The sequence below is a fragment of the Crotalus tigris genome, unplaced genomic scaffold, assembly GCF_016545835.1.
Source record: "Crotalus tigris isolate CLP2741 ecotype Arizona unplaced genomic scaffold, ASM1654583v1 scf7180000023720.1715460, whole genome shotgun sequence".
Lineage (NCBI taxonomy): Eukaryota > Metazoa > Chordata > Lepidosauria > Squamata > Viperidae > Crotalus > Crotalus tigris.
The window spans coordinates 1,368,882-1,395,901 of NW_024100139.1; the positions used below are offsets into that span (position 1 = coordinate 1,368,882).

The 27,020-nt window shown below is 46.1% G+C and overlaps 1 protein-coding gene across 2 annotated transcripts; it reads right to left on the reverse strand.

Moving 5' to 3' along the window:
* On the reverse strand, window positions 1-25,056 carry GGT5 (gamma-glutamyltransferase 5). Of its 2 annotated transcripts, none has more exons than XM_039321126.1 (12): window positions 24,729-25,056; window positions 16,532-16,662; window positions 16,127-16,216; window positions 14,967-15,156; window positions 12,117-12,277; window positions 10,086-10,232; window positions 4,757-4,893; window positions 3,683-3,873; window positions 2,712-2,809; window positions 2,248-2,360; window positions 1,659-1,769; window positions 1-589 (listed from the first exon to the last, which is right to left on the reverse strand). In XM_039321126.1, exons 1-12 carry the CDS (start codon window positions 24,896-24,898, stop codon window positions 443-445), a joined length of 1,686 nt encoding a protein of 561 aa, XP_039177060.1. In that variant the 5' UTR covers window positions 24,899-25,056; the 3' UTR covers window positions 1-442. The 2 variants fall into 2 exon arrangements, with proteins under 2 accessions (XP_039177060.1, XP_039177061.1); XM_039321127.1 differs by lacking the exon at window positions 24,729-25,056 and adding an exon at window positions 16,852-17,312.
* Window positions 25,057-27,020: the final 1,964 nt, after the last annotated feature.

Sequence of the window (27,020 nt, forward strand, 5' to 3'; positions counted from 1 at the left end):
TTTCCCACCTATGCCAGTCTCAGTCTTTCTCACTGGGCATCCTCGGCTTCCATCAGCCACAGACACTCCGTGGTTCCAGGAGGACATTATATCTCAGGACAGAGAAGAGACTACTTCAGCCCTGCCCCCCTTTCCCTCAACCTCTAGACTCGCAGGAGACGGACGTGTGGCTCAGCTTCGACCGTCTCGTTCGTGTGTGTGTGTGTGTGTGTGTGTGTGTGTGTGTGTGTGTGTGTGTGTGGATATAAGGTCCAGTTGCAGGGCAACTTTCAGCAGGAGTTAGGTCGGACAGAGGAGAAATGTAGAACACAGTTTGGGCTGTGTGTGTGTTTGTGTGAGTGAGTGTGTGTGGTTTGCACAGGAATGCATCCAAAGGCTGATGGCAAAACCGGCAGAGAAGGAGAACAGTTGCTTCAGAGTTTAGCCACGCTTCTCCCTGCTTCTAGTAGCCGGAGGCTTCTCCTCGCTTCCTCCAGTCAGAATAAGGGAAGATGCAGGCGCCCTCCTGGGAGATGCCCTGCACCACATTCAGGGCATGTGTTGCAGTGTGGACTGAGTGCCCCAGGGTGATCAAAGCGGTCGTGAGGTTCTGCAGAGAAAGAAAAAAAGCAACGGTAAGCCCCACATGCCCCCTTCAAAGACCTCCTGCACAGCTCTTTGGGCCACCATGTTAGGAAGGGGGGCCTGGGCAATGAGACGAGGCAGCCCGGAAGACCCTTCGGGAGAAGGCTGGACTGGCCAGACCTGGGCAGATGCAGAACAGGCTGTTCTAATTCAGGGTACACGAGCCTCATTCTCTCCACTGACTCACAGGGCAGGACCAGAGTGAGTGGATTACCACTAGCAGGTAGCAGCAGGCTCAGGCTAGGCATAGGAGGAACTTCCTGACACTGCAAGTCGTAAGCCAGTGGAACAGGCTGCCCCAAGAAGTGGTGAGTTCTGCTTTGTTGGGGGTCTTCAGAGACTGGATGGCTGTGAAACCCACTGAGTTGAATCCCAGAATCAGGACTTGGACAATCTAACGTCTGATTCTGGGAAGATCAGCCGGGTAGGGAATTCCAGCACAGGAAGACGCTGCAGAGCTGCCCAAAATACCTCAAAATAAGTTTCTGAAGTTATTGGGGACTTTTCTATCCAAGTAACAGACAAGGGAGCTATTCTGGACACCTCTTTCTCCAAGTCTCCAGCTGGACCCCTCTTCTCTCTGTGTCCCAGTTGTCTCCCCACTTTCACCCTCCACCCTTCCTAAAGCAAATGACTGACCTTCCATTTTCTTGTTCACCTAAGAGAAGACAGAGGGAATGCCCTGCTGAGGGATGGGGGCAGGCAGAAGGGATGGAGCCTTCCTCTTGCCTGTTCTATTTCTTTTCCTTTATTGGAAAGCTGGCAAAGTAGCTGAGCTCCATGAGCATCTCCCCTCCCCCTCAACAAATGCCTCCCACAATGAGACAGGGGAAGGAATCCCAGACGGGCTTCATGGAATAAGAACCTGACCAAGGCTGGGAAGTAATGGAGGTGGTTCTCCTCAAGGAGGACTCTTTCACCCAGCCTTGCTGCTGTGAGCATTTGTGCAGGACACGAGATCCCCACCACCAATTTAGGGGGGGGGGTGGAGGGAGAGAGAGAGAGAAAAGCCAAGAATCAGGTCCGCATCTCACCTGTGGAAACTGCTTCTCCACTAGAACGGAGCCACCACCAGTGGCATAGAGGATGGGCGCTCTGATGGCTTGATCCAGATCATACCCAAACCATAACTTATTGACGATGGCCTGCAACAGAGAGTCCTTTGAAAGAGACCTCTGGCCAGGAGCATCCTCACATGGAGCATTCAGTGGATGCAATTAAATTAAATTATATCAAGGTAATCTTTTGCCCCAAGCTCTCTCATTGCTTGAACTGCAATGTCTATTCAGCCACAGAAGGTCAAGTGCTTCTCGCTCCCACAGGAGTTTGCATATTCCTGTAACTGCAAGGGATTTGACTGCATGGAAACATGAGTAAAACTTGACCATGGGAAAAATAATCCCACAGGCTGCTGTGAAGGGAAACCCCTGGCTACCTCTCAGCTGAGGAGAAGAACAGCTTCTTCCAGGAAAATCACAGAACTAGAGGAAAACACTCGGGGGGTGGGGCAGCCCCGGAACAAGGCTTTGAACTGGACTCTGCAGGGTGGGGCTCATTAATGAAAGCTTCTGGGCCATCCTCAAGGGCGGCTCTTGTATAAGGCAGGGGGCTTCCATGCCTTACCTGGGCTACAGCAGGGATAATGAGGGGCCCACCTGAGCCACCTACTATTAGCTTGGACTTCCCATTTTTAGAAAGAAGAATGGATGGTGTCATGGAGGAGGGAGGCATCTCTCCTGGGGGGAGAATAGGATAAAATGTTAGCTGATAGAAGAGAATCTTTGTAGCGCAGGGTTGAACTGTGGGGTCCTTGGTGCTCTCTGGGCTTGGTTGGTGTCTTGCAGACTTTTAATTACCAAACTAGGTAACATCATCATCAAGTAATGAAATGTCTGTAATAAATCAACAAAGCTCAGAGAGCACCAAGGACCCCAAAGTATTGGCTCCCTACAGGATCCACCTTAGGAAACCCAACACCCACGCATAAGGTAGCAGCACGCTTACACACGTCCTCAGCAATTCTAGCCTCTGAGGAAGACCAGAGAGTTCAGTGTGATTCTTTGGGGGGGGGGAGCAGTGGTCTTTACCTGGAGAAATGTTTTCACTAGACCGTTTCATGCAAAAATCAGCCAGCTCATTGTTTAAGATGATCCCAGTTTGCTGCGAATAGACCATTGAGCCAAACCTAAGCAGAGAGAAAGCAGATGGGGAGGGGAGAACATGGTCGGGAATGCATTGATCAAGAGGCTGCTGTGAATCTGGCTGTGTGGCCTCAGGTAGCCCCTCTGACTGGGACTCCAGGGGGCTCAGCTGGTACCTTACCAGCCTCCTGGAACAGAGATGGGAAGGTCCTGCAAGGATCATAGGCCCCAGAGGCATTCTCTGAAAGGGATGTTCGATCCTGACCAGTTCAAGGTTGACTCAGCCTTCCATCCTTCCGAGAACGGTAAAATGGGGATCCAGATTATTGGGGACAAAATGCAAACCGCTTAGAGAGGGCTATAAAAGCACTGTGAAGCGGTATATGAGTCTTAAGTGCTATTGCTCTTTTCTCTGGCTTGCATCATGTGCCCTCAGAGAACCCCTTTCCTGCCAGCCTCAGCAATGGCCTCCCCCTCAGACTGGGTGTTCTGGGCACGTCTGCCAGGAAGGAAGGAAGGCCTCTCCTTGAGGAGGCAAAGCTTCTCTGCCGGCTGAGAAGCTCTTGGGAGGGGACTCTGGAGGGACAGGCCTTGACGAGCAACTTCCCCAACATTTTACAAGTTTTGCCTGTGGGACCTTCAGTTAACAAAGGAGGAGCAGGATTGTTCCTGGAACCGATGGCCGTGAGGAGCACAAGCCCCACTGGTGGGTCAGCTTCACACATGGAATTGTGGGTGGACTCGGCAACTGGGTGGGAGTGGCTTTCAATGGAGCGACCACAGGTGCTTCTGCAGAGACTCTAACTGGAAGGTGGCGGCAATTAGCAACAAAACTAAGGGTGAGAACTCCTGGACACAGAGGGCCAAATGGTCAAGGCTGCCCTTAGCATCGCTGGTCCACAGCTGCCCCCACTTACGGGTGGTTGATGGTGCTGGTGGCTGACACAGCACTCCCATCTTCTGCCAAAACAGCCACGTGGGAGGTGCCAAAAGGGGCCATTCTCAGCTGGGCAGGGTCATAGTGGCTGGCTGGGTGGTCGCCCCGGCCGTCGATCAACTGCCTGATGTGGTCAGCAAAGGCATCTGACATCATCTCGTGGAGAACCTCCTGAAAGGGTGGGCATTCCAGTCAGGGAAAGAGACTGCCAGGGGTGGCCCCGAGACCTCTTTCCAAAATGCTCAGAAGCCAGGACGGCTGTGAACAGAAAGTGGAGTTTCTGGAGTGGAGCAAGGGAAGCTGAAGGCTCAGAGCTCCTCTCCCAGCAACTGAACCACACAGCCCATTGCAGAGAAAGTTGGGCCCAGGGCGAGGGGAGGGGCACCCAGGAAAAGGAAGACTCCCTTTGCTGCATGAGCACACAGGGTGGTGTGCCAGAGTCTCAGTCAGAGCTGCTGTAAATTAAACAGCTGCCCTCTTATCCTTCCGCACCTTCATACAATATGAAATAAGGAAAACTTTTATGTTTTCCTTATTCTGCTTGTAGATTTGAACTTTTTATCTTTATTTGACTTCTCTGAGCTGTTGCAAAAATCAGTTTTTCGCATATTAATTAGAAATTCAGAACTCTCTTTTCATATCACGTGCAAGCAGTGTTGAGGACCGAAAGGTCAGGCACTCCGCCTTTAAATGCTGATTTTATGATGTTACCTAACAGTTGGCACATCTTTTTCTGTGCTGTGAAATGGCTCAGGGCCATTTGCTCCCTTCAAAATAAAAATATCCAGGTCATTTTATAATGTTTAGGGGACAATTATGGTTTGGAAATACTGGCTAGGAATGGTAAATAAGTAAAGAATAAAATAGATATTAACTTCCACTCATCTGGAAGTTTAAAAAACAGTAAGAACGTTGCCCTTATCATCTGAGATGAAAGACCCTGGGAGCAAAGTACCAGTTTTTGACACACACCTACTACACACGCAAGTGGGCACTGAGCTGCTGACCCTAATGTGATTCCAAAAATCTGAAGGCAGCCCCAGGAAAGACCCACCTCATTTATTTTAGAAAAATTGGGGTCATCTAATTTTGCTCTTTGGCCATTGGCAAACTTCAAGGTCTCTGCGATGTAGTGATAGGCCCTTGCTTTTCCCTTTGGTTCTTCCAGAACCACTTTGGTGAAATTGAACCCTGAAAGACAAGGAGAGTTGTGGATGACCTACCCATCAACAGACTTAAAAAAATATTTACAGGTGGTGCTCGACTTACATTCCAACATTCGGTGATGGCGCAGTGGTTGGAATGCAGTATTGCAGGCTGACTCTGCATTCCACTGCCAGCAGTTCGATCCTGATCAGCTCACGGTTGACTCAGCCTTCTATCCTTCTGGTCTTGGTAAAATAAGGACCCAGATTGTGGGGGGCAACAGGCCGACTCTGTAAACTGCTTAGAGAGGGCAGTGAAGCCCTGTGAAGCAGTGTATAAGTCTAAGGGCTACTGTTATTGCTACAACCAGAACTGGGACCAGAATTTTTATCACTAATTCATATGGTCATTAAGTGAGTTGTGACTGATTTTAATTTTTTTTGCCATGGTAATTAAGTGAATCACACATTTGTTAAGTGAATCTGGCTTCCGCCATTGACTTTTCTTGTTGGAAACCCCATAGGAAAGTCATAAATTTTCCTCTTTTTTATTTTTCTTTTTATATATATATATATTACCTTTAATTATTTTATAACTTGTTTAAGTAATGTATTTAGATTTGTTTATAGTTTTATAACTTATATTGAAAAGTTAATTTTCTTTTCATATTTTTTATGTATTTCTTTTTTTTCTTCTTTTCTGGTATTTATGTTTTTCTTTTTTTTAACATATATATTGTTGTTAATTATTTAGTAATTTGTTTAAGTAATGTATCTAGATTTATTTATATTTTATATTTTTCTTAAGATTTTTTGAAGAAATTCTAATTAAGCCTATATCCAGCTCTGGGATAGTCGGGGGAGGGAAGGGGAGGGTTGGGGAGAGATGGGGAAAACTGTTTTGTTTTTGTATTGTAAAATCTTATAAATTTTCAATTAAAAAAAAGAAGGAAAGTCATAAATGGTACCCTGGGATGCTGCAAGTGTTGTAAATATACGCCGGTTGTCAAGGAGCCAAATTTTGATCATCTAACTGTGGGGTCACTGCAACGGTCTTAAGTGCAGTAATCATTCACATTTTTCAGCACCGTCATAACTTTGAACAGTCATTAAACAAATGGTTGTGAGCACTACCTGTACTTTTGTTATGCTCAACTAAATAACAAAATTCTGTAGACGGAAGAATATTGTTTCCACTTGTCAGCTCTTGATATCTTTACTCCCAACACCATGGATGCAACTAAGAAGAACATTTGCATTCTTAAGATGCAGCAATTGAGCCCAAAACATTAATAATCCCATTGATGAGAGCCTCAGATGAGGTAATAGGATCAGAATAAATCAAAAGAGTTAATATTCCAATCTCCAGCAGCAAGGTGATCGCAACATTAAATGTCCCTTAGATTCATGTTTGGTTGTTGCTATATTACCTGCAGTTCACAGGAAATTGATTTCACATTGTTTAACTGTGTTTCAGGCTTGTTATTCTAGAAACCATGTAATAACTAATATAAATTTCATTAGCTCCAGTTTCCTATGAAGAAAGATTATTGACTTATAAGGCAATTAAAAGTCCTCCAAAGCTGTGGAATTCAAAACCAGTGACGATATTTGTAATAGCCCGATAGCGTAAGAATATAAAATGATGACTATAATGTGGGGGAATTTGCGCGCGCAGCAAACTACCATGCATTGCCCCCCACAAACCTCATAACCTTTTGATACCCTTTGTCCTAAGGAAGCAGCCAAAAGATCACCCCCTTTTGACTTAATATCTTACCTACCTAAATAAATAATATGCTTTAAGTTCCCCCTTATCTCTTCCTGTCTTTATCTCTTCTTGTCTTTATCAGTTCTTTCTCCTTTTCTAATTTACCTGTATTTGTTTTTACCTGCTCTCAACAGGTAATGTGTTACTAGAAAATAATTGCTTATATGAAGGAATTTTTCAATTACTTTATGTCAACAACTAAAGGTTAAACTTCTAAATGTAAAATGTCAGCAGTTAATGGTAAAGCCTATGTATGTAAAAAGTATATAAGAAACAATAAACTCAGAGTTTTGTCAAGCTATGTGAAGCTGTGTCTTGAAGCTTCAAACTTCTGCTCAAGACATGCCTGAGTCTTTTTCTTAGCATCGTTACACTATAAAGTAAAGAAATCCTTCAAATAGGGAGGTTTCCCTTTAAATCCTAAAGACAGCAACACAAAAGCACCCTCTCAAAAAACCCAGGAAGTGTCTGGACGAGCTAGCACCTGGAGAACCAGCTCCTGCTGTCTGCAGGTTACTTCCCAATGAACAAAGGCGATAACTTCCCTAGGAAAGGAATCCCTTTCACAAGAAAAGGTTTCAGCGAATGCCTTTAAACAGTATCAGGCAGGAATCAGTCAAACTCTGTAGAAATGAGCCACCAAAAGTCAGAACTGATTAAATTATGCACTGGACTATCTAAGCCTCATTTTGCCAGCTGAGAAACTAACAAACACCGACAGGCAGACAAGTCCTGATAAAGAGATAGGATTAGGAAGGTTTCACAAGAACCCATTGTGAGTAATCTTGTACTAAATAGGACAAATGGAATCTTGGAGCAGAAATGACGAACGTAATCAACCGAGTGTGAACACTAGCCTTGAGAAAAAAAGTCACATCGATTGACATGCTTTAAATAATAAACTTTCTATATAAATATCTGAGCCAGCTTTTACTCCGGGCAATTCATTTAGAACTCTGTTCCAAGAGCCAGGCTCTCTGTTTCTGCAGAAACAATCAGCTGGAAAATGACCTTCCTCGTTGCAGGGTGGTGTTGGCCAACCACTGGACCCAAAAAATAAAATTTTACATTTAAACTGAGATAGATCGAGCTTATTTTCATCTCTGCCAAAAAAAACCAGCTCTCTTTGAACTGAATGGTTACAAAACAACAATGTTATTAAAGTCTCACTTCACTAAAAACAAATCTTTGGATCTTGTTTTTAAATTGAATTATCCCATAAACAAAGTTTTCATGGGGAAGGGCCCCAGGCATCTGCCTTCTTGCAGCACCCTTCCCAGCAGGGATTCCGATTCCTGCTCAGACCTCCAGGTAATAATTCTCAGGGTGAGCCTAAAGACCTAAACACTGAATTTCCCTGTTCCATCCACTGACCAACCTCTGATGAAGGCCCAGCTGGAAGACAGGAGATGGGTAAAACTACCTTTCTCAAAGGTAAAATCTTGTAAGAGGAAGGAAATGTATTTGATATCTTGGAAATTAGTTTAACACGCTCTTTACAGGAAGGCTTTGCGTGATGTCGATTAAGTCTGGAATTAAATTCCTCCTAGTTACATTTATCTTCCCTTCCATGTCCTGGCTGAGAAGAATTCCTGGAAATCCTTAGCCCAAGATAAACAAATTCAGCCTAAAATCTTGATTGTTTCTACAGTTATTATTATAATATAAGAGTACTGAAGCTGATTTATTCAAGTTTATAGACAGAATTCAAAATGACATTAAATGAGATTAGGAGTATAAAATTTAAGAAAGCATATAGTAAAATCTTATGTTTGGCTGTTTACTCAGTTCTATTATCATAAAATCATAGAATTGTGGAGTTCAAAGTGGCCACAAAAATCACGTAGACCAAGTCTATATTCAGAATTTCTGTTTATACAGACTGAAGGTTTAAAGGCAAATTACAAAAAGAAAGCCATCCTTATATGGCAAACCACTCACTAACTCATTACTTAAGGGTTGAATAAAATGTATCAAACCACAATATGAAAAGTTTGGGGAAGTTTGAGTCAAAAAACATTTTAAAATATCAAGGAACTCTATCAGAGCATGCAAAGAAATTAACTCATATCTTTTCTAATTTGAGGAAACAAGAACGGCATTAAAGTACAGTATCAGAAACAACAACGGATCAAAAATCCATTGCTGTATAATTATATACTCTAATTTAATCAACCAGCCAAAGTTGATGAAATTGTAGCATGCTACAATTTATAATAATTATAGTGGAATTCATGTTCAGCTCAAGAATAACTTGCCTCGTTAAAACCAAAGTAATGTGGGTGGCTTTGGAAAAAACATATTCCTATCGAAGAAAAACAAAAAACAAAAAAAGATCAATATAGCAATAGCAATAGCACTTAAACTTATATACCTCTTCACAGTGCTTTACAGCCCTCTGTCCACGGTTTACAGAGTCAGCATACTGACCCCCCACAATCTCGGTCCTCATTTTACTGACCTCAGAAGGATGGAAGGCTGAGACAACCTTGAGCCGGTGAGAATCGAACTGCCAAATTGCTGGCAGTCAGCAGAAGTAGCCTGCAGTACTGCATTCTAACCACTGTGCCACCACAGTTTATATACTTTTTATATTAATATTCTGGAAAACCATCAGGGCAAGGAGTGGTTTTCAACATCACAGAATAATTGTAATGACAGTTACTGGAGGTGAAGAGCAAGTAGTTAACCACAGAAAATTGTTGTACAAAAAGAACTCAAGTTCTGTAAACAAAAGAAAACCCAAACCCCTCTATTCCCTCTTCTCTTGCTGAAGCCTCTGTGCAGCCCTCCTTTGTATCTTGAATAGATGCTGCAATATCACATTAATCTGACTCTGGCAGGCAGCATCATACTGGGTTTCCTCCAGAATCATCTGCTTTATGCCATGAGCTAACAATTCTGCTTTGGAAAAAAAGCTTCTGTGCAATCGTTTGGTCTTGAATAAATGCTGCAGCAGTGCCCCACTCTCAGACAGCAATCACCCCGAGTTCCTGTTAAAGCCAGTAAAGACCCAGATGCAGTCCCATCCCTCAGTTCTGGGCAGGTAGAATTCTGGGTTCCTAGCCTTGAACAAGTCCCAAAGACAGGGTTTCTCCATCTTGACAACTCCCAGAATTCCCAAGCAGGTAGTTGAGTCCACATGTCTTAAAGATGAGAAACCGTGTCTTAGGAGGAAGGGCAGCCCTCTTTGGGAAGGCTCAAAGCCTGTTGCAGAAGCCTGGTGCTTGACTTGTGGAATAAGTTGCAATGGACCACATTTTTTTTTTACTGCCAGCCCACCAGAACAGCTAAAGGACTGTCACCGATGATGAATTTCCAAGCTAGTCTCCAAGAAGAGCCCTTCCCCATCTGGTCTCACAAGAACCTCACCACCCAAAAGCCAACTGTGGTTCTTCCCCAGCTGGCCCCTACCTTGGTTAATCAAGAGGCCCCTGGGGGCCAAGAGCTGCCCTTTGCTCATTTACCTTTTAGGACATTGAGAATGAAGAAAAGGACTGCTCCGGCTGCTGGCCTCGGGGCTGAGAATATGGTATATTTGTCCAATGACATATTCAAGGGTTTCACCAGTTCAACATGGTAATTCTTGAGATCCTCCATTGTCAAAGTGCCACCTAAACAATGTTGGCAAAAAAGAATGAATCTTTCAATCCTCCTAGGAGGTGATACTTTTCAGAAAGGAGGTGCATGGTGATATCTCTCTCTCTCTCTCTCTCTCTCTCCTTGAAGTCTGCAGACTAGGAGCAGGTCTGAGCCTGAGAGTTGCCATGGTGACCAACAGGCAGCCTTCAAAACTATCAGCAGCTCACTCTTCTCTGCCCCTTTTTCTGGAGAGAAGATCTTGGATTACGTATCCATAATTAAAGTGGACTTCTGTGCAACTTCATGTGAGAGCCATTTTGGAAACCACTGGTTATCTTAGCCATTACAGGGCCCTTCCCCTCTTGAACCAAACTGTGGTACAAATATGAATGTATCACAATTTTCTTTTTCTTATCTGCAGCCCAAGTCTCAGTCAACTTTACAGCATCCTTCGCTGTGCTGGTGAGAAAGTACCGCCTTTTCCCTTACCCCAACGTCCATTTTGCATGGCTGTGACCTCACAGGTGCAGAGATCCCTGCAGGTTGGACGGATCCTGGCACCTCTTGGCTGTTCCAGGCCGGAATGGGACAAGTCACCAAGGGACAATTCAACAAATACAAAAGTTAAATTTATTTCAATGGGACCGTGGCCAATAATAATAAAGTCAAGAGTTACCAATATTTCAAGAACAATATGGTCACCAATAATAAAAATAACTGAATGAAATGATTAATACATTGTTGAATTGTCCCGCAGTGAGTTGGCCGTGGCGAGTTGTCCTAGAGCTGTTCCAGGCTGGGTCAGCCTCTCTTCTCCTCTAGTTTCTCTCTGCTTTGGGCAGTGGGAGTCTTGGGCTCTCTTCACGGAGACTTTCTCCTCTGTAGACCAGGTCTTGGAGCAGTCCGAACAGCTGCTGACCAACGGGGGTAGTGGAGGGGCCCCAAAGGGAAGTGGGGGAGAATAAATTTCCTGATGTCTTTTGGCTGTTTTTGGCTGTTTTTGAAAATGAGCTTAGCGTGCTTTGAAGGTAATGCAAAATCCGTACGTGAAATGAGCCTGACTTTCATGTGTCCACATTCCAGAAGTAAGAACAGCGCTGTTTTCTACTGGCTTAAGAACTCATGGATGGCTGGGGGGAAGAGCCCGTGGCCGACCCATTTATGTCACCCAAACTGCTAGTTACAATTTCAATATTCATCAATGCTCCCATTTTGACCTAAAGCGCTTGCAGTAACTAGGGAGGCAGGGGGCTTCTCTGAAATATCAGAGCCGTGAGTTCAGCAAAAAAACAGTATGAATCTTGTCCTCCCAAACTGTTGACTGGAAAATCAAAAGGGAAAATTTTCTAGAAGCCATAGGACATATTTACAAACCTGTGTAACTCACTGCTTCCTCTTATTCTTTATCTTGTTGTGAAAAGCAGGACAGAGCGAGAGCCGATTTTGCCTTCTCTGCTACCAGTTATCCATTAATCCTCCCTGCTTACTTCCTATTCTCCAGCTGTGGTGAGACCCGAGGGGACTCACGCCACGACTGCCAGAGAGGCCTGTGGAAGGCCTCTGGACAAGAGGGAGCCCGCCTGACCAGGCCTCCAAAGCTTGCTGGAAGGAAAAGTGCCTGCAGAGAAGCTGCCATGCCCCCAGAGAGCCTTTTCTCTCTACTCCAGCATCTCCCCAGCCCCTCTGAAGGGGACGTGAAGGGCATAAGGGAGGTCAGACAGGTCAGGCAAGAGCACCCACAGGCACAGGCTCCCCCTCTCTCGGCCGAGGGTCTGTCACTGCCCCAGTTCACAGAACCTGAGTGGCTGCATTGCTCAGATCCCAGGCTCAGAGATCGCCCCAGCATGAAACAACTGCAGATTATTTACTTCGTGAGTGGCAGGAACATCAAAAGGAACCGTGCAACTTAGCCCTACCTTCAGCTCTGACATCTTGCACTAACTTTTCTGCCGTCTTCCCAGTGTAGAATTCTTCGGCCCCGTTTTTTGCCACAGCTCTGAGGGTCTTCTCTAGGGCTGCCCAGCGTAAGTCCTCTCCGTGGCTCAGGACAGCTCCTCGGTCATTGCAAAGCAGTTGGCTGAAAGGGAGGCCAAGAAGGACAGCGGTCAGCGAGCGGTTCCTGCTCTTGGGGCCTCTTTGGGGAAGTCCTGATTTAGCCTCTACACACAACCAGCTCTGGTTAACGCCCAAGAATCTGTGGCCAGATATGACTTTCCTTTAAATATAGGGAATCTGTGACTTCATTTAGTGACCATTCAAAATTACAACAGCACTGAAAAAAGTGACTTATGACCAGTTTTCACACTTAACTCATGGTCATGTGATCAAAATGCAGAAGCTTGGCAACTGACTCATATTTGTGATGGTTGGAGTGTCCGAGTTTTGTGATCACCTTTTTTGATCTTCTGACCAGCAAAGTCAAAGGGGAAGCCAGATTCACTTAACAACCAAGTTACTAACCTAACAACTGCAGTGATTCCCTTAACAACTGTGGCAAGAAAGGTTGTAAAATGGGGCAAAACTCACTTAACAGCTGTCTCGCTTAGCAACAGAAATTTTTTGGCTCAATTGTGGTCATAAGTCCAGGACTCCCTGTCCATTTCTCCTGGGACTGCATTTAGGATCACTCTGGGCGAGTACGCTTTCCATGCCTTTCCAGATATTGCCTTGATGTGTGGGTCTTCTCCATTTCTGTGGGACTAAAGGTTCTGCGGTGGGAACAGCTGAAGCTCCCGATGGCCAGAGGGTAGAGGGCAGGCTCCCCCCTGCCCCTTCCCTGAAAGTGGGGCTGTGGCGGCTACTCCCCCTGGCATGCCATGTAGAAGCATGCCTTCCCCCCCCACCGAAAGGGAAGGAAAAGGCTGACTCTCTTCACACCCACCCACCCCCTACAACTAGGCAAGAAGAGGTGCTGCTAGGCCAGGCCTATAGGCAAACAATGATGCTGGGCCTCAGTAAAGATAGCTTGGGGACAGCAGGGGGGAGAGAGAGAGATAAGAAAGACCAAGCGAACTATTTCCCCATCAAGGCTTATCCTGATCCTTCTTGGGGAGCTGGAAGGATAAGGCCAAGGTCCCTCTTTCCAAAGGGGAGGGGGAGGGCATGCCAGTCAAGCAAGGGAGGCCTGGGAGCGATTAGAGGGGATCAGCCTGGGCGCAACCTGGAAACAAAGCAATACTACCTAGATATCAGCAGAGATTTGTGAATGACAGGCTTTATCCATCTACCTTCCTTTTTTACTGAGTAATTTTATGGACAGTGTTTTTGCAAGGCATTGGCATTGACGATCTGACTGTCTCCCCCCCCCCCCACTACTAAGGTCAGATGGCTGGTTCTTATTGACGCTGAGCAGGGTCCTGCAGACCCAAAGTCACTTGTGTGAGATGGAGAGCTATATAAATCAAATAAGGGGAGTAACAGGAATATTATCACAATGTAACTTATTTGGGCACAGCAGTTGATAGTGTATCCCATATTTTAATTAGCAACTTAATTAAACATGGTCAACTGTTGACTTTATTATACTCAGATATCCTTAGTTCCTAATCAAACTGGAGGGTTGTACTAAGAGGTACCACAAGGTTTAGAATAAAAAAGTGGAAGGGATGGATATCAGATTTGCAGATCATATAGCATTCGGTGAAATATAGAATGATTAAAAGACAGGAACTGAATTTAAAAACGCTCAAGGATTAAAGACGTTGGCTGAAAATAAGAGATTCCGTTTTTCACTTAGAAAACAGAAATCAAATGTACACGTATAAGACGAGTTGATATCAAGAGGTATGAAAAGACTTGAACTTGTGGCTCATCAGAAGCTGAATATGGAGGTTCATACTAGAGAACCTTAAAGATAGTTTCATATTTCTAAGAATATTCTTCCAAGTAGCAAGCATTATTTTGTGATGGGCAACTATGGCAAAAGGATTATAGAAAACTTTCGTAGCCTGGCTATGTTCAGCATTGCTGTAAAGCAGAGCTTTTCAACCTTTTCACCCACTGTACCATTTTTTGGATATGGCAATATCTGAGTACTACCAGTCACTTAGCAAGGTGTCAAAAACTTGATGACCCCCCCAAAAAATGGAAAAAAGTGACAAAGTACAGGTAGTACTTGACTTAGTGACTGTTCACTTAGTGACTGTTCAAAGTTACAATGGCACTGAAAAAAGTGTCCCCCAAGTCACAGCTGAGCAAGACACTCGCCTGCCCGCCCGGCTGCGCTTTTCCTCCTGTCCGAGGTTTTCACTGTTGTGAGGACTGGCAGCAGGGATGGGGTGGGGGTGTGTTTGGTTTTTATTCCCCCCATCTGCTGGGTGGTTGCAGCAAGTTTTGGTCACTTCACATGACCCTGGGACACTGTGACCTTCATAAATAGGAATTAGTTGCCAAGCATCTGAATGTAAATCACAAGACCCTGGAGATGCTGCAACATTCCAGCTGATCGGCGCTTCTTCTGGGCTCAGAAGCGCCAGGATCAGCGCCGAGCTCCAGCTGGAGCCTGGCACTGATCCTGGCACTTCCGTTGAGCCCTGACAGCCCTGCAGCTCCAGCCATCTCTCATTCAGGCTTGTGCGGTGCTGCCACCAGTTCAGCTCATTCCCCTCCCCTGCTGCCACTTTTCTAGGATGGTCACGTACCACATGCCAGGTGCCAAAGTACCACAGGTGGTACCTGTACCACTGGTTGAAAAGCCCTGCTGTAAAGATCCAAACAGGATACTGGCCTGCCATTGGCCAATCCCACATTTAAAAGTTTGATCTCACCATAAGGACGAGTTCTTCAAAGGCGACTCCAGGAATTTCAGAAACTGGCTCAAAACCTCTGGTATCTGGATTCCAAGGCCAAGCATCTCAATGGTGGGTTCAAAAAGGTCCTTCCATGGCAATTTGCCATAGCGTAGGTGAGCTTCTTCATAACCACGAAGCTCCCCAGGAATAGCGATCCATTGAGACCCTGTCGAAGGAAGGCATTATGGATAATGCAGAGTCTCCTCAAATTACTTTTCTATATTTCACCCTAATTTCACTAATAGATTGCTTGGGTTAGTTCCAGAACTCCCTTGTGACTTGTAAAAACATACCAAAATTATTAGTAAAAAAATCTGAGTGTTTACCTCAGTGTTTCTCAACCCTAGCAATCTTGATAAGGTGTGTGAACTTCATCTCCCAGAATTCCCCAGCCAACCAGCCAGCCACACATCTTAAAATCAGTCAGGTTGAAAAACACTGACTTACCTGATCACTCATTCTAGCAAAACCCTTTCAGATGCAAGTATGGTTGATGTTTTTAAGGGTCATAAGTCAGAAGAGAATGGCTGTTGATATGAATGCCCACCTGTATGTTTGCTTAAGGAATCCTCTTTGGGGTTAAAGAGGCTAAGTTCCTCCACATTTTAAGTCTTTAAGGTATTTAAAGTCACTGGACAGTCGCTTGTCTGAAATGGTATAGGATCTCCTGTTTGATCATGGGGTTGGACTATATAGATGATTTCCAAGATCCCTTCCAGCTCTATTCTGATTGATTGATTGATTGACATGTGAAATCCTATCACTCTTAGGGCATCTAAGTGGCAACACCTTAAGCCATTAATCATGGGTTGCAAAACTCAACCTGATTCACACACTGGACTGAAGACACTTGTAAGGGTTTTTTTTTTGGGGGGGGGGTGAGGCCAGCCAATGTGTTGATGCCATCTTACACAATCTGCCTCTATGGTGAAACCACCTTTGGGGGGGCTGGCTCTTATCCCAAGGCAGCTTCATGTTTCTTCCAGTGGAAATGAGGTCATCTCTTGGTCAAGGTAATACCTGCCAGGTTGATTCTTCCAAATAGATCAAAAAACAGGGTCTCAAGTCCCCCAAGCATGCATTTCCTCCCCAGCCCCACTGATACAAACCATGGTATTATTGAATTGTAGAGTTACCTGGAAGCAAAGTGCCTGTACACCTTTTCAGCAAACCTTCAGTGATGTTTTGGGGAGCCCTTTCACGAGCATTGAGCACCTCAATTTTCCCTGCAGTCCAAAGAACACATTGAAAAATCCACACAGCTTCTGTGGAGGTGATGAATAACATCTAGCTTTGTCCTGACAAAGTTTACCTAGATTCCACTCTCAAATCTCTTATTTCACTCACAAACCCCGTGTTCAATCGACATTTAAAGCTATAGTTTGTTGGTAGATTACACTGTCTTAATTTTCTCAGGGTCTTAAAAAACATGATTCAAAGTAGTCAAAAGTGACCAAGCCACCTTTTCTGAGGAGCAGTGCCTGCTGCTACATTAATGGCCCCACCGGAGGCCACTTCTTCTTGAGCTTGGAGGAGCCTACCTGTGGGTGCATCGTAGATGGTGAAAATAATGCCTCCACCCAGGCCCATGCTCTGTGGATTCAGGACTGATGTGCAGATCAAGGCTGCAATAGCAGCATCCACTGCAGAGCCGCCACGTTTCAAAATGTCCCTGTGGGGCATAAAGAGGACAGAGCGTGAAACATCAAAAACCTGGCAGCACAACGGGCTCACCGGCCTCTGCCTGTTGAAGGCAGATTGGATCACAACAGCTGCCTGAAGGGTCAATGGTGCCCTTCAGCAGGCAGAGGCTAGTGACCAGTGGCTGCTGATTTAACTGTAGTGGGGAGCAGGACTTCACCTGAAGACTGTGGACCGTCTCTGAGGATGCAGATGAATCCACAAAGTACATGCAGTTCTCCCTTCCAACTCTTGTGTGCTTGTCCTCACTGGTTAAGCAAACAGAAGAGCTCAAAGGAGACTTGCAACACAATTCATCAGCAGGAATGGGCAGGGAAGAGTAGAGAATGTCTAGACAGCCAAGGATTCTGAGGAATTGCACACTCAGCTATTGGGCTCATCAACAGTTGCTGTTACAAGACACGTGTCCTGAGAGTTGCTGATAATTGCTGATTGTGAGTGAGTGAATGCCTGCTTGTTCTTGAGAAATCAGAGTTGCAGCCTAGGAATATAAGGCAACCAGATTTTGGAGCGGGAATTCACTGGGCAAACAAACGGTACAGAGGCAGCTAATACAATGTTTGTTCATTTGTTTGTTCATTTATATTCCACCTTTGTTATTTTTATAGCTCACTAAAGGTGGAGAACATATCTAATACACCTCCCCCCTTCTAGTTCCCACAGCAACAATCCCCCCCCCCATGTTGGGCTGAAAGAGAGTGACTGGCCCAAAGTTGGAACAAGTTTGTGAAGACAGCGTGTTCAATGACTCTACTACATTTTCCCTGTGTGACTTTCTACTAGAGCTGCCTAAAAAACAGAAGAGGAACCAACATAATTCAGACGTCTGAACTACAAAGTCTTTGGCGTGTTTGCTCTCTCAAAACAATTTAACTTATATTTGCAGCAAAGACAAATTAGCACTAGGGGAAAGAAAGTCCAAAGATTGGAACACTGAGTGGGCACACTTCAGCTCGTGAGGAAAACGGAAGATTCACTGGACCGAAAGGGCCCTGAAGCTGAAAGAAGCAACTCTCCACAAGGAAGAAACCAAATGGAGGAGGAAGTTCGGGGAAATGAGAATGACAACTGAGAGCAAAAGGCATGGAGGCCTTCTGCATCTCTAGAAATCGGAAACAACTTTGAGGGACACACCAAGAAAAGGATATCCTGCAGTACCTGAAGGTGGGCCCTGAAGGCAGAGGAAACCCATTACAGAAATAACATTCAAACATTCAATCCTTTTAAGTTAATGAAATGGCTTGAAAATAAGAGAATGTTTGAAAGAGTTATTTGTTAAAAGAAACCAAGCATACAGGTCCTGTCCTTTGGAAATGATGATGATAATGTAAATAATAATGATAGATAGATAGATAGATAGATAGATAGATAGATAGATAGATAGATAGATAGATAGATAGATAGATAGATAGATAGATAGATATAAATAGGAGGGATAGGGAGGGAGAGGGAGAGGGAGAGAGAGAATCATCTGCATAGATCCCTACGGGATGCTCCTGAATTGCTCCCATGACCTCCAAAATCACATCATCAAATCCTGCCAATGGGATCCTGCTCCTCCTCCTACCGAGGAGCAGTGAAGGTCTTCTGAAACATCTTTAGAGCTGTTACAAAAGATGCTGCCCAGGCAAACTTGACAGTACTTTGCCACAATTGAGGTCTCAACTGAATATTCTTCAATCTCAGCCATGACTTTTTCTGCATCAAGACGAACAGAGGCCAGGCAGGGAGGAGGCGTAGCACACTTGTAGTCCTGCATCCACTTTTGGTCACCACATTATAAAAAAGATGGTGAGACTCTGGAAAGAGCGCAGAGAAGAGCAACAATTAGGGGGTGGATAAAACAATTGAATGATAGGAATTGGGTTTGTCTAGTTTAATGAAAAGAAGAAATAGGGTGACATAATAGCAGTGTTCCAGTATCCGAGGGGCTGCCACAAAGAAGAGGGGGGTCAACTTATTCTCCAAAGCACCAAAGGGCAGGACGAGAAACAACGGATGGAAACTGACCAAAGAGAGAAGCAACCTGGAATTAAGGAAAAACTTCATAACCAGTGAGGACAATTAACCAGGGGAACTGCTTGCCTCCAGAAGCTGTAGAGCAGTGGTTCTCAACCTGTGGGTCGGGACCCCATTTGGGGTCGCCATTTTTCACCCCCCTTTTCTTAGCTGTGCTACTCCCTTTTATTCTATTGGCTTTTGAGAGCCAATAGAATAGACTCTCTTGAATAGAGTCTAATTCTATTGGCTTTCAAAAGCCAATAGGGATTGTCCAGGCTGTCTCTGCCCTGCTGAGCCCGCCAAAAGTCCCATTCTGCAAACGGTGCTGCACCAGTTGAGTAGTCCTCGACTTATGACCGGTTGGGGGTCCTGGCATTAAAAAGGTTGAGAACCACTGCTGTAGAGGCTCCATCACTGGAGGTTTTTAAGAAGAGATTGGACAGCCACGTCTCAAATTGCACAGGGTGTCCTGCTTGAGCAGGGGTCGGACTAGAAGACCTCCAAAAGTCCCTTCCAGCTCTATACCGAATTTAATCTTCTTCCTTAGCTGGTTGGGCAACCAGAGGAGCTGAGCAGGGAGCCTCAGTCACCGGCCCAGCAGGGACGAGCTAGAGCGGCTCCAGGGCTTTCTGGGGACTCTGGTCGACCTTCCAGCGGCCACGCTCTCCCCGTCTCCTCCAGGCGAGGAAACCGCGAGGTGGCAGCGTGTAGTCCCGCAGTTCCCTCTCGGTTCGGGGCACCGAGCTCGCCCGCCTCCTTCCCCGACCTTCTAGACTACGGGGCGGCTGTCAAAGAGCCCCCGAGCGGGTGGCCCTCCTTCAAACCCCCAAACCTGCACAGGGAAGGGGGAAGCGGTCCGTTTGGCCTGGGAAGGGAAAGTGCCTCTGGTTCTGGTCCAGCCGATGCCGGACTCGGCTGTCTGCCCCCCCTGCCCCCCCACTACATCCCAGGGCAGATCCCACCGAGTCACTTGCTGGCCTCTTCCCTTCTGTCTGCAAGAGGCCCCGGCTCTGAGGCTTTGGGCCCACCCGGCCCTTCGTCCCCCAGGCAGAGGGAGGGCAGCGGCCCCAGCAGCGCTTGGCAGGGCCTGGCTGGAGGGGAGAGGGCTCTAGTTCGTCGGCAAAGCAGCAAGGCAACAGCAAACCGGCCACAGTGGCTGAGGCTCCCGGCCCCTCCTTGAGACCCAACTGTGCCCCCCCCTTTAGCCTTACTCCAAAAAGAAGGGGGGAGGCTGATGTGCTCCGAAGAATGCGCCTCCCACGCTCTCTAAAAGCCCTGGAAGCCCTTTCGTGAAACATACAAGGGTCTGTTCGGAAGCCGCCCTCTCGCTCAGGAAGAGGGCAAATGGAGCGGGGGAGGCAAGAAGGCAGAGACCCTCTTTTCCTTCCCACAAACCAGGCAGGAAGCAGGGCAGCAGCTTGATGACCCTGTAGCCAATATGGGGAGCTGCCTCCAGTGACACTGGTCCACCTACCCCCAATATTTGAACTGTGGGGAAGGGTCTTCTTATATTTTCTGAGAAGAATGGGAGGGAGCCCCTTTTAAGGCTAACAAATGTAATTGTGAGGCTCAGCTGCAGCTCACACCAGCCGCTGCCTTGTAATCAAAGGTCTGGGAGGGGCTGCCAGCTCTCTCTGATGGGGGCCCATCCTGAGGGCGAAGAAGAGGTGAGGCTGCTTGGGGGCAAAGGGTGGCATGGAGGGTAGCGCCTGCTTGGCAGGGTGTCCTGCCACCTTTGGGGGAGACTCTGCTCACATCTCCATTTCTCTGGTTGCCCTGTGTCTCTCTCCTCCTCTCCCCCCTTGCCCCTCCCCATCTCCATCCTGCTCCTCGCTTGGCTTTTCCAGCCGGTGAGGTGGAGGGCAAAGGGCTCCAGTGAGAGATCCTAGTGGACTTCTGCAGCTGGACCCTCAGCTAGAATAGCAACCCTGTGGTTGATTGGAGGAGGGCAGGGAATCTGGGCACTGCACAGGATCTTTGCTTGTGGGTCCGCCACTTTCTCAACCCCTCCATTGGGTGAGGAAGTGTCTTAAATGCAGAATGTTTCCATTCAGGCAAACCTGGTTGTCCAACACTAAGGACTTACTTAAGAAAGAGAGACTACAATCTCAGAAAAGCTGAAGTATGGTGTGTAGACTTCCGTCATGAGCTGAACATGCCCACAACAAAGTCCAAAGACCCATTTTTCAGAACCTCTTTGGGCGAAGAGAGGAGAGGAAATCGCCCACAGATGGATGCGCCTTGTGAGGAGACCTCAGGGCAGGGGTCTCTCCCGGGGGTTTCAGTGCCAGCAGATGAAGCAATCAGCCATCAGGCTCATGGTAACGGGGGAGACTTTTAAAGGCTACTTTTAGAAATGGCTTACCTAACCATCTTAAAAGTACTAGAGATTTTTGAAATGACAAATCTGGTGAGACTATCTTCATTTTTGAATAGAAAAATGGGAAAATTAAAAAATATAGCAAAAATTACCTATAAATTTAAGAACTTGAACAATTTGAAATAAATGACAAAAAGCTAAATAAAATTTGGAACTAAGAAAATTATAAATAAATTAAGGATCCAGACAAGAATTGCACTTTTACCATAAGATTTTAGAAGTAACAATATAAAATAAATAGCTTTGTGTGGCAACCTAACTTATTTTGTTTAGTCATATTAGAGATCTGACAACTTAAATTGGACACTTGAAGAGATTAAAGATTCCAGGGGAAAAGGGAAAAAAAAAGAACTTGGCCTTTGCCTTAGGATTCGAGTTTGCAAAATGACACAAATACTATAATGTTTCTCATCAAATTTGCAGATGACACTAAACTGGCCGGAATAGCCAACACCTCAGAAGACAAACTCAGGATTCAAAAAGATCTTGCCAAACTTGGATCAATGGGCCCTATCCAACAAAATGAGTTTCAATGTGGAGAAAAGCAAAGTTTTACATTTAGGCAGGAAAAATTAAAGATATAAATACAGATTAGGTGAGTCCTGGCTCAAAAACAGTAACTGTGAGAGGGACCTTGTAGTCCTAGTGGACAATCACTTGACTATGAGCCAGCAGCAGCAGCCAAAAAAGCTAATACACTCCTGGGTTGTATAAACAGAGGCATAGAATCAAGATCACACAAAGTATTAGTACCGCTTTATAACACTCTATTAAGACCACACCTGGAATACTGCAACCAATTTTCGTCACCATACTAAAAAAAATGTTGAGACCTTGGAAAAAGGTCAGAGAAGAGCAACTAAGATGATCAAAGGCTTGGAGACTAAAACATATGAAGAACGGCTACAGGACTTGGGTTGGCTAGTCGAATGAAAAGAAGAAATAGGGGAGACATGATAGTAGTATTCCAGTATTTGAGGGGCTGCCACAAAAAAGAGGGAGCCAGGTTGTTCACCAAAGCACCAGAGGGCAGGACAAGAAACAATGGTTGGAAACTGATCAAGGAGAGAAGCAACCTGGAATTAAGGAGAAACTTCCTAACAGTGAGGACAATTAACCAGTGGAACAACTTCCCTCCAGAAATTGTGGGTGCTTCATCACTGGAGGTTTTAAGAAGAGACTAGACAGTCACTTGTCTGAGATGGTACAGGTTCTCCTGCTTCAGCGGGGGGGGGGGGTGCGCTGGACTAGAAGACCTCTAAGGTCCCTTCCAGTTCTATTCTATCTTAAATGTTTGAAGTATTAACAGAGATCACTGCAGGTTTTCAAGAAGACACTGGACAAACATTTGTCTGAATGGTATAAGGCAGTGTTTCTCAACCTTGACAATTTTAAGGCATGTGGACTTCAACTCCCAGAATTCCACAGCCAGCAATGTTGAAATCCACATGCCTTAAAATTGTCAAGGTTGAGAAACACTGGTATAAGGTCTCCTGCTTAAATGGGGTTAGACTAGGAGACCTCAAAGATTCCTTCCAACTCCATGATTCTAGTCTAATCTAAACTTTGAAGAATGGAGTGAAACATTAGTAGCCACAATATCAACAATATTGCTAAATATTTGCTTCTATGGATGGACTAAGTGTGATGGATGTTAATGAAGGAATGACAGATGTGAAACTAATCCTACAGAAATAATAGCATCATAAACATTGGATTAAAAGCAATGCAGACTATAAGACAGAGAAGGCATTTAAAGTGGAACAAGTGACTGGCCAAGGGAATGACCCAGATGGGGTTTGGCTGAAGGTTTAAAACTTAAAGGAGAAATATGAACGACATACCACATTATCCACTTGGATAATGTCTTTTCATTGGGTTTGCAAAAGAGGATTGCTGAAACCTTGAAGAATGGGATAGGATTTATGTGATGGGATAAAGAATGGCAGAGAGATCAACAATATTTGAACTAATTAAAAATTAAGATTTTCAAAGGAAGAAATTATAAAGTTGGTTTGTTTGATTAAGGTTATAATAAGATATATTTTTATGAAATTCTGGCAATTCTTTACAGACTTTTTGCTGATATCGGGATTGAAAAGCGGATGTCTTATGGATTTGTTTATAGATAAGAGATGGAATAGGGAAAAAGAGATTTGCTTGTAACTTTATGGGGTGAAGAGCTACCAAACTTGTTTATACTTGTGAGGAAGATTGGAAATCACTTCTTTCTATATTTTTCTTTTGCTTTATTTCATTTTTTTCTTTTTCTTTTGTTTACACTTTTTATTCTCTTTCTGAGTTTGTATTAGCTTTTATTACTGCAATTCACATCTTTAATAAAAATTATATTAAAACAGGTATGGTTTATAACTTTGCTAGAACACCTTGAAGCAAGCAAAGTTATAACTAGCAGCCAAGATGGGTTTGTCAAAAACAGATCATGCCAGACAAATCTTATTTCATTCTTTGTTAAAGTGATTAACTTAGTAGACCAGTGAAATGCTGTGGACATAGTATACTTAAACTTCAGCAAGGCATTCGACAAAGTAGACCACAACCTACTCCTTGGTAAACTAGAAAATTGTGTGATAGACAGCATCACCACCAGATGGATTTGTAACTGGCTGACAAACGATACTCAATGAGTCTACATCTATACAAACGATACTCAATGAGTCTACATCTACACGGAGGGAAGTAAGAAGTAATACAATATCTCTGAAGTCAATCTTCCCAACTGAGTTATGGCTCATTGACCTCAACGCATGGCATCCCAGAGATGATAACCACGAGGCTATTTGACAAGGCCATCAAAGTAGAAAGATAATGACAACTAAGGTCTCTAAAGACCCTCTGGTCTTGGAAGAAAAATTGCAACAGAACTGAAATCCATCCAAAGGGAACTCTAACGAGTCTAGTTACAGAGGTTTATTTTTTTTAAAGACACCACTTCTCCTGAACCCCTCTTTTCTAGGAAACAAGCAAAACAGAGGATCTGGTTTCACATCTTACTGTAAACTCCTTTCAATTAGTTTGTTGAGTAAATCATAATTGTGTGCATTTAGACGCTATGTTGAGACAAAACCAAATAAATAAGGGGCAAGTGCAAAGAATGAACGCAGCTAAGTTTTAAAAGTTAAGGACTTATTGAAAAGATAACAGCAAATGACATGACTGTATGCTATATGACATTCTCTAGGAAAAGTGTCAACAATTATTTGATATTTATTTAAACGTTTTATACGGTTGCCATCTCAAGCAGTGAGCCTGGGCATGCACAATGAAAACCGACGACTGAAACGAATCAAAGGCGGGAGGCTCCGAAGCGGCGTCGAGCTTCCCGGGCGCCTCTCGGCCTGCCTGGGAGCCGAGCTTAGGCGAGGCGACCCAAACGGCCGGGCGGCAGACGGAGCCACCCGCCTCCCTCCTTCCCTGCTCGGCTCTGGGCTCGCGAGGCGCTCGAGAAGCGCTGAAAAGGGCCCGTCGGTTTTCTCTCCTTCCCCCCCCCGCCCCGTCTGCAGCCGCCCCGCCGCCGTAGCAGCCCGGTGGTGGCGGCGAGAAGCACCAAGGTTCATCCCCCGCCGCCAGCCGCCCCGCTCGCGGCCCCCGACGGCACGTCCCGCCCGTCCCTGTTTGGCGGCCTTCCTGCCTACCTGCCGACCTCCGAGCATCTGCGGGTGTCCGCGGCTACAGCCGCGTGCCAGTAGCGCGGAGGGTCGCACCTGGAACGGTCGAGGAAGCGCAGCAGCAGCCCCGCGCCCGCCGCCACGACGGCCGCCAGCAGCAGCCCCGCGCAGCAGGCCGCCCGCCTCGAGAGCCCCATCCCGCCGCCGTGGCCCGCCCGCTCGGCTGCCTCCCCCGACCGGGCGCAGAGCAGCTCCCGGGCCGGGCGGCCCTTCGGGGTGGGCAGGGAGGAGGGACGGGCAGGCCCCCGCCCCGCCCCCTCGAGGCGCGCTCCAGCCCTGCCCCTGCCGTCGGCCGTCGGACTGGGAGATGCGCGTCGGGTTGGGGGCCGCAGCTCTCCACGTTCCTTCCTCGCCCGGACTTCGACGGCTCCGCGCGCGCTTGGTGAACTGCCTCCCTTTCCGGGAAGACAAGCAAAGGACATTGGAGTTTCTCGAAAGGAGGAAAAAATCCCAGCTACGAATTCCCTGCTTGGGAAGGAAAAACGGGTTGAGCCTAACCCTGACACCATCTCTGTCGGTGACCCTCTTGCAGCACACACACACACACCGTCCCTCCCCCGAGCTCGCTGCAAAGGGCCCCTCTGGCCTCCCTCCCTTCCCCTCCTTTGCTGGAGCCAGAGTTGGGGGGGGGGCAGGAGGAGAGTCCTTGAGGTTGGGGGGGCAGGAGTGGGGTCCTTGAGGTTTCCATTTTAATCCCCTCCCAAGCCCATCTTCAGCTTACCCCCCCCCCCACCCTTTATCTTCTCCTCAGGCCATAAATGTCTTAAATAGCAAATCTGGAGAATTACACAGTGGCCAACAGATTGGAAGAGACCAACTGCCGTACAAAAGCCTTAGTTTCATATCCTAACCAAATTGTGTTTAGGGTCATCTGCCAGCATGGAAAAAGATGCCAGATGCTCCAGCCGGCATAAGAAAGGCTGAGCAACAGGAGGCGCTATTTCTCATGCCTGCTGGATAAGGGAGAAAGCCAAAGAATACAAAACAGGGCAGGGTGGGCTTCACTGATTGCAGAGAAGCCTCGGACTGGGTCGATCATGCTAAGGTGCGAAAACTGCTCAGAAAAACGGGAATCCCAGAACATTGCTTTGCCCTCCTGAGAAATTTACTAGCAAGTCAGGAAGCCCCAGGCAGAGAACTTGGGGAACCAGACCAGCTCTGGGCTGGCAAAGGGGGTGTGACGAGGCTGGGCGCTCTCCCCTTGTTATTTCAGCCTGCATGATGACTGTTTTAAGGGGAGCAGGATTGGGAGGAGCCTGGTTTTAAAACTGAGGGGGAAATGGTCAGTAAGCTGCACTGTGCTGATGTCTTTGGCTCAATAGCTGAAAATGCAAAGCATCTGCAAGCCTCAGTAGTCAAAGTCAAGGAGTGCAATGAAAAACCAGGACTAAAATTAAATATAAAGAAGACCAGACTAAGGACAGCAAGCAGAACCACCAGCCTTAGAATTGACAAGGGAGAGATACTGAGGTAGTAGAGAGCTTCTGCCCTTCAAGACCAACCACCAACAGTAAAGGATCAAGCAGTCAAGAAACACACCTCAGACAAGCGCTTGGCAGAGCAGCCGGGCGCTCTTGGAAAAGATATTCAAATGCTCTGAGGTTTCTACACCTGCAAAGGTCAGAACCACAGGAGCCGTGGCATTCCCTGTGACCCTCTATGGAAGCGAAGGTCAGACTTTAAAGAAGCAGGATAGGAAGAGTATTGATGCCTTTGGGCTTTGGAGAAGCCTCCTGGGAAGAGCATGGACAGGCAAGGAAACAGCTGATAGGTCATGGAAGAAAGCAGCCCAGAGTTCTGACTCAGGGCTCAAATGACCCCTTGGATTCATAATGCAAAGGCCCAGTTCTCTGAAGGAGGCCCTGATGCTGGGAGAGACAGAAGGAAACAGAAGAGGACTGTAAGGACCCACCCCACTTTGCATCTTAAGAAGACAGAACTCTTGGAATAGCTCTTCCAACAGGAATCCTTTATTAAGAGAAAATGGTTGCAGGCATGCTAGACAGGACTTGGGGTTCAAGCTCTCCCATTCCAGGTTTTAAGGGGTTCCCCAGTAGTCCCACCCAATCAACCCCCCTTCCAGTGATAGTTTCAAGTATCACAATTCCATCCCCTTTCTTCTTCCGTCTGGATGGAGACTTCAGATAACTACATGAAAGGCAATTACTCTTCTTTGATATGTTAACGCTTAGAGGCCACAATAAACACACATTCAGTCCTTTGAAGTGTGCTGAAGGAAGTGAGGGCCATAAAGCCCCT

Excerpts from the sequence above, each read along its gene's own strand:
- GGT5 (XM_039321126.1), bottom strand. The coding sequence starts at position 24,898 with ATGGGGCTCTCGAGGCGGGCGGCCTGCTGCGCGGGGCTGCTGCTGGCG. Across the intron at positions 10,233-12,116 it reads GCAAGATGTCAGAGCTGAAG|GTGGCACTTTGACAATGGAG; the intron begins GTAGGGCTAAGT and ends AACATTGTTTAG. Across the intron at positions 4,894-10,085 it reads CATTCTCAATGTCCTAAAAG|GGTTCAATTTCACCAAAGTG; the intron begins GTAAATGAGCAA and ends CTTGTCTTTCAG.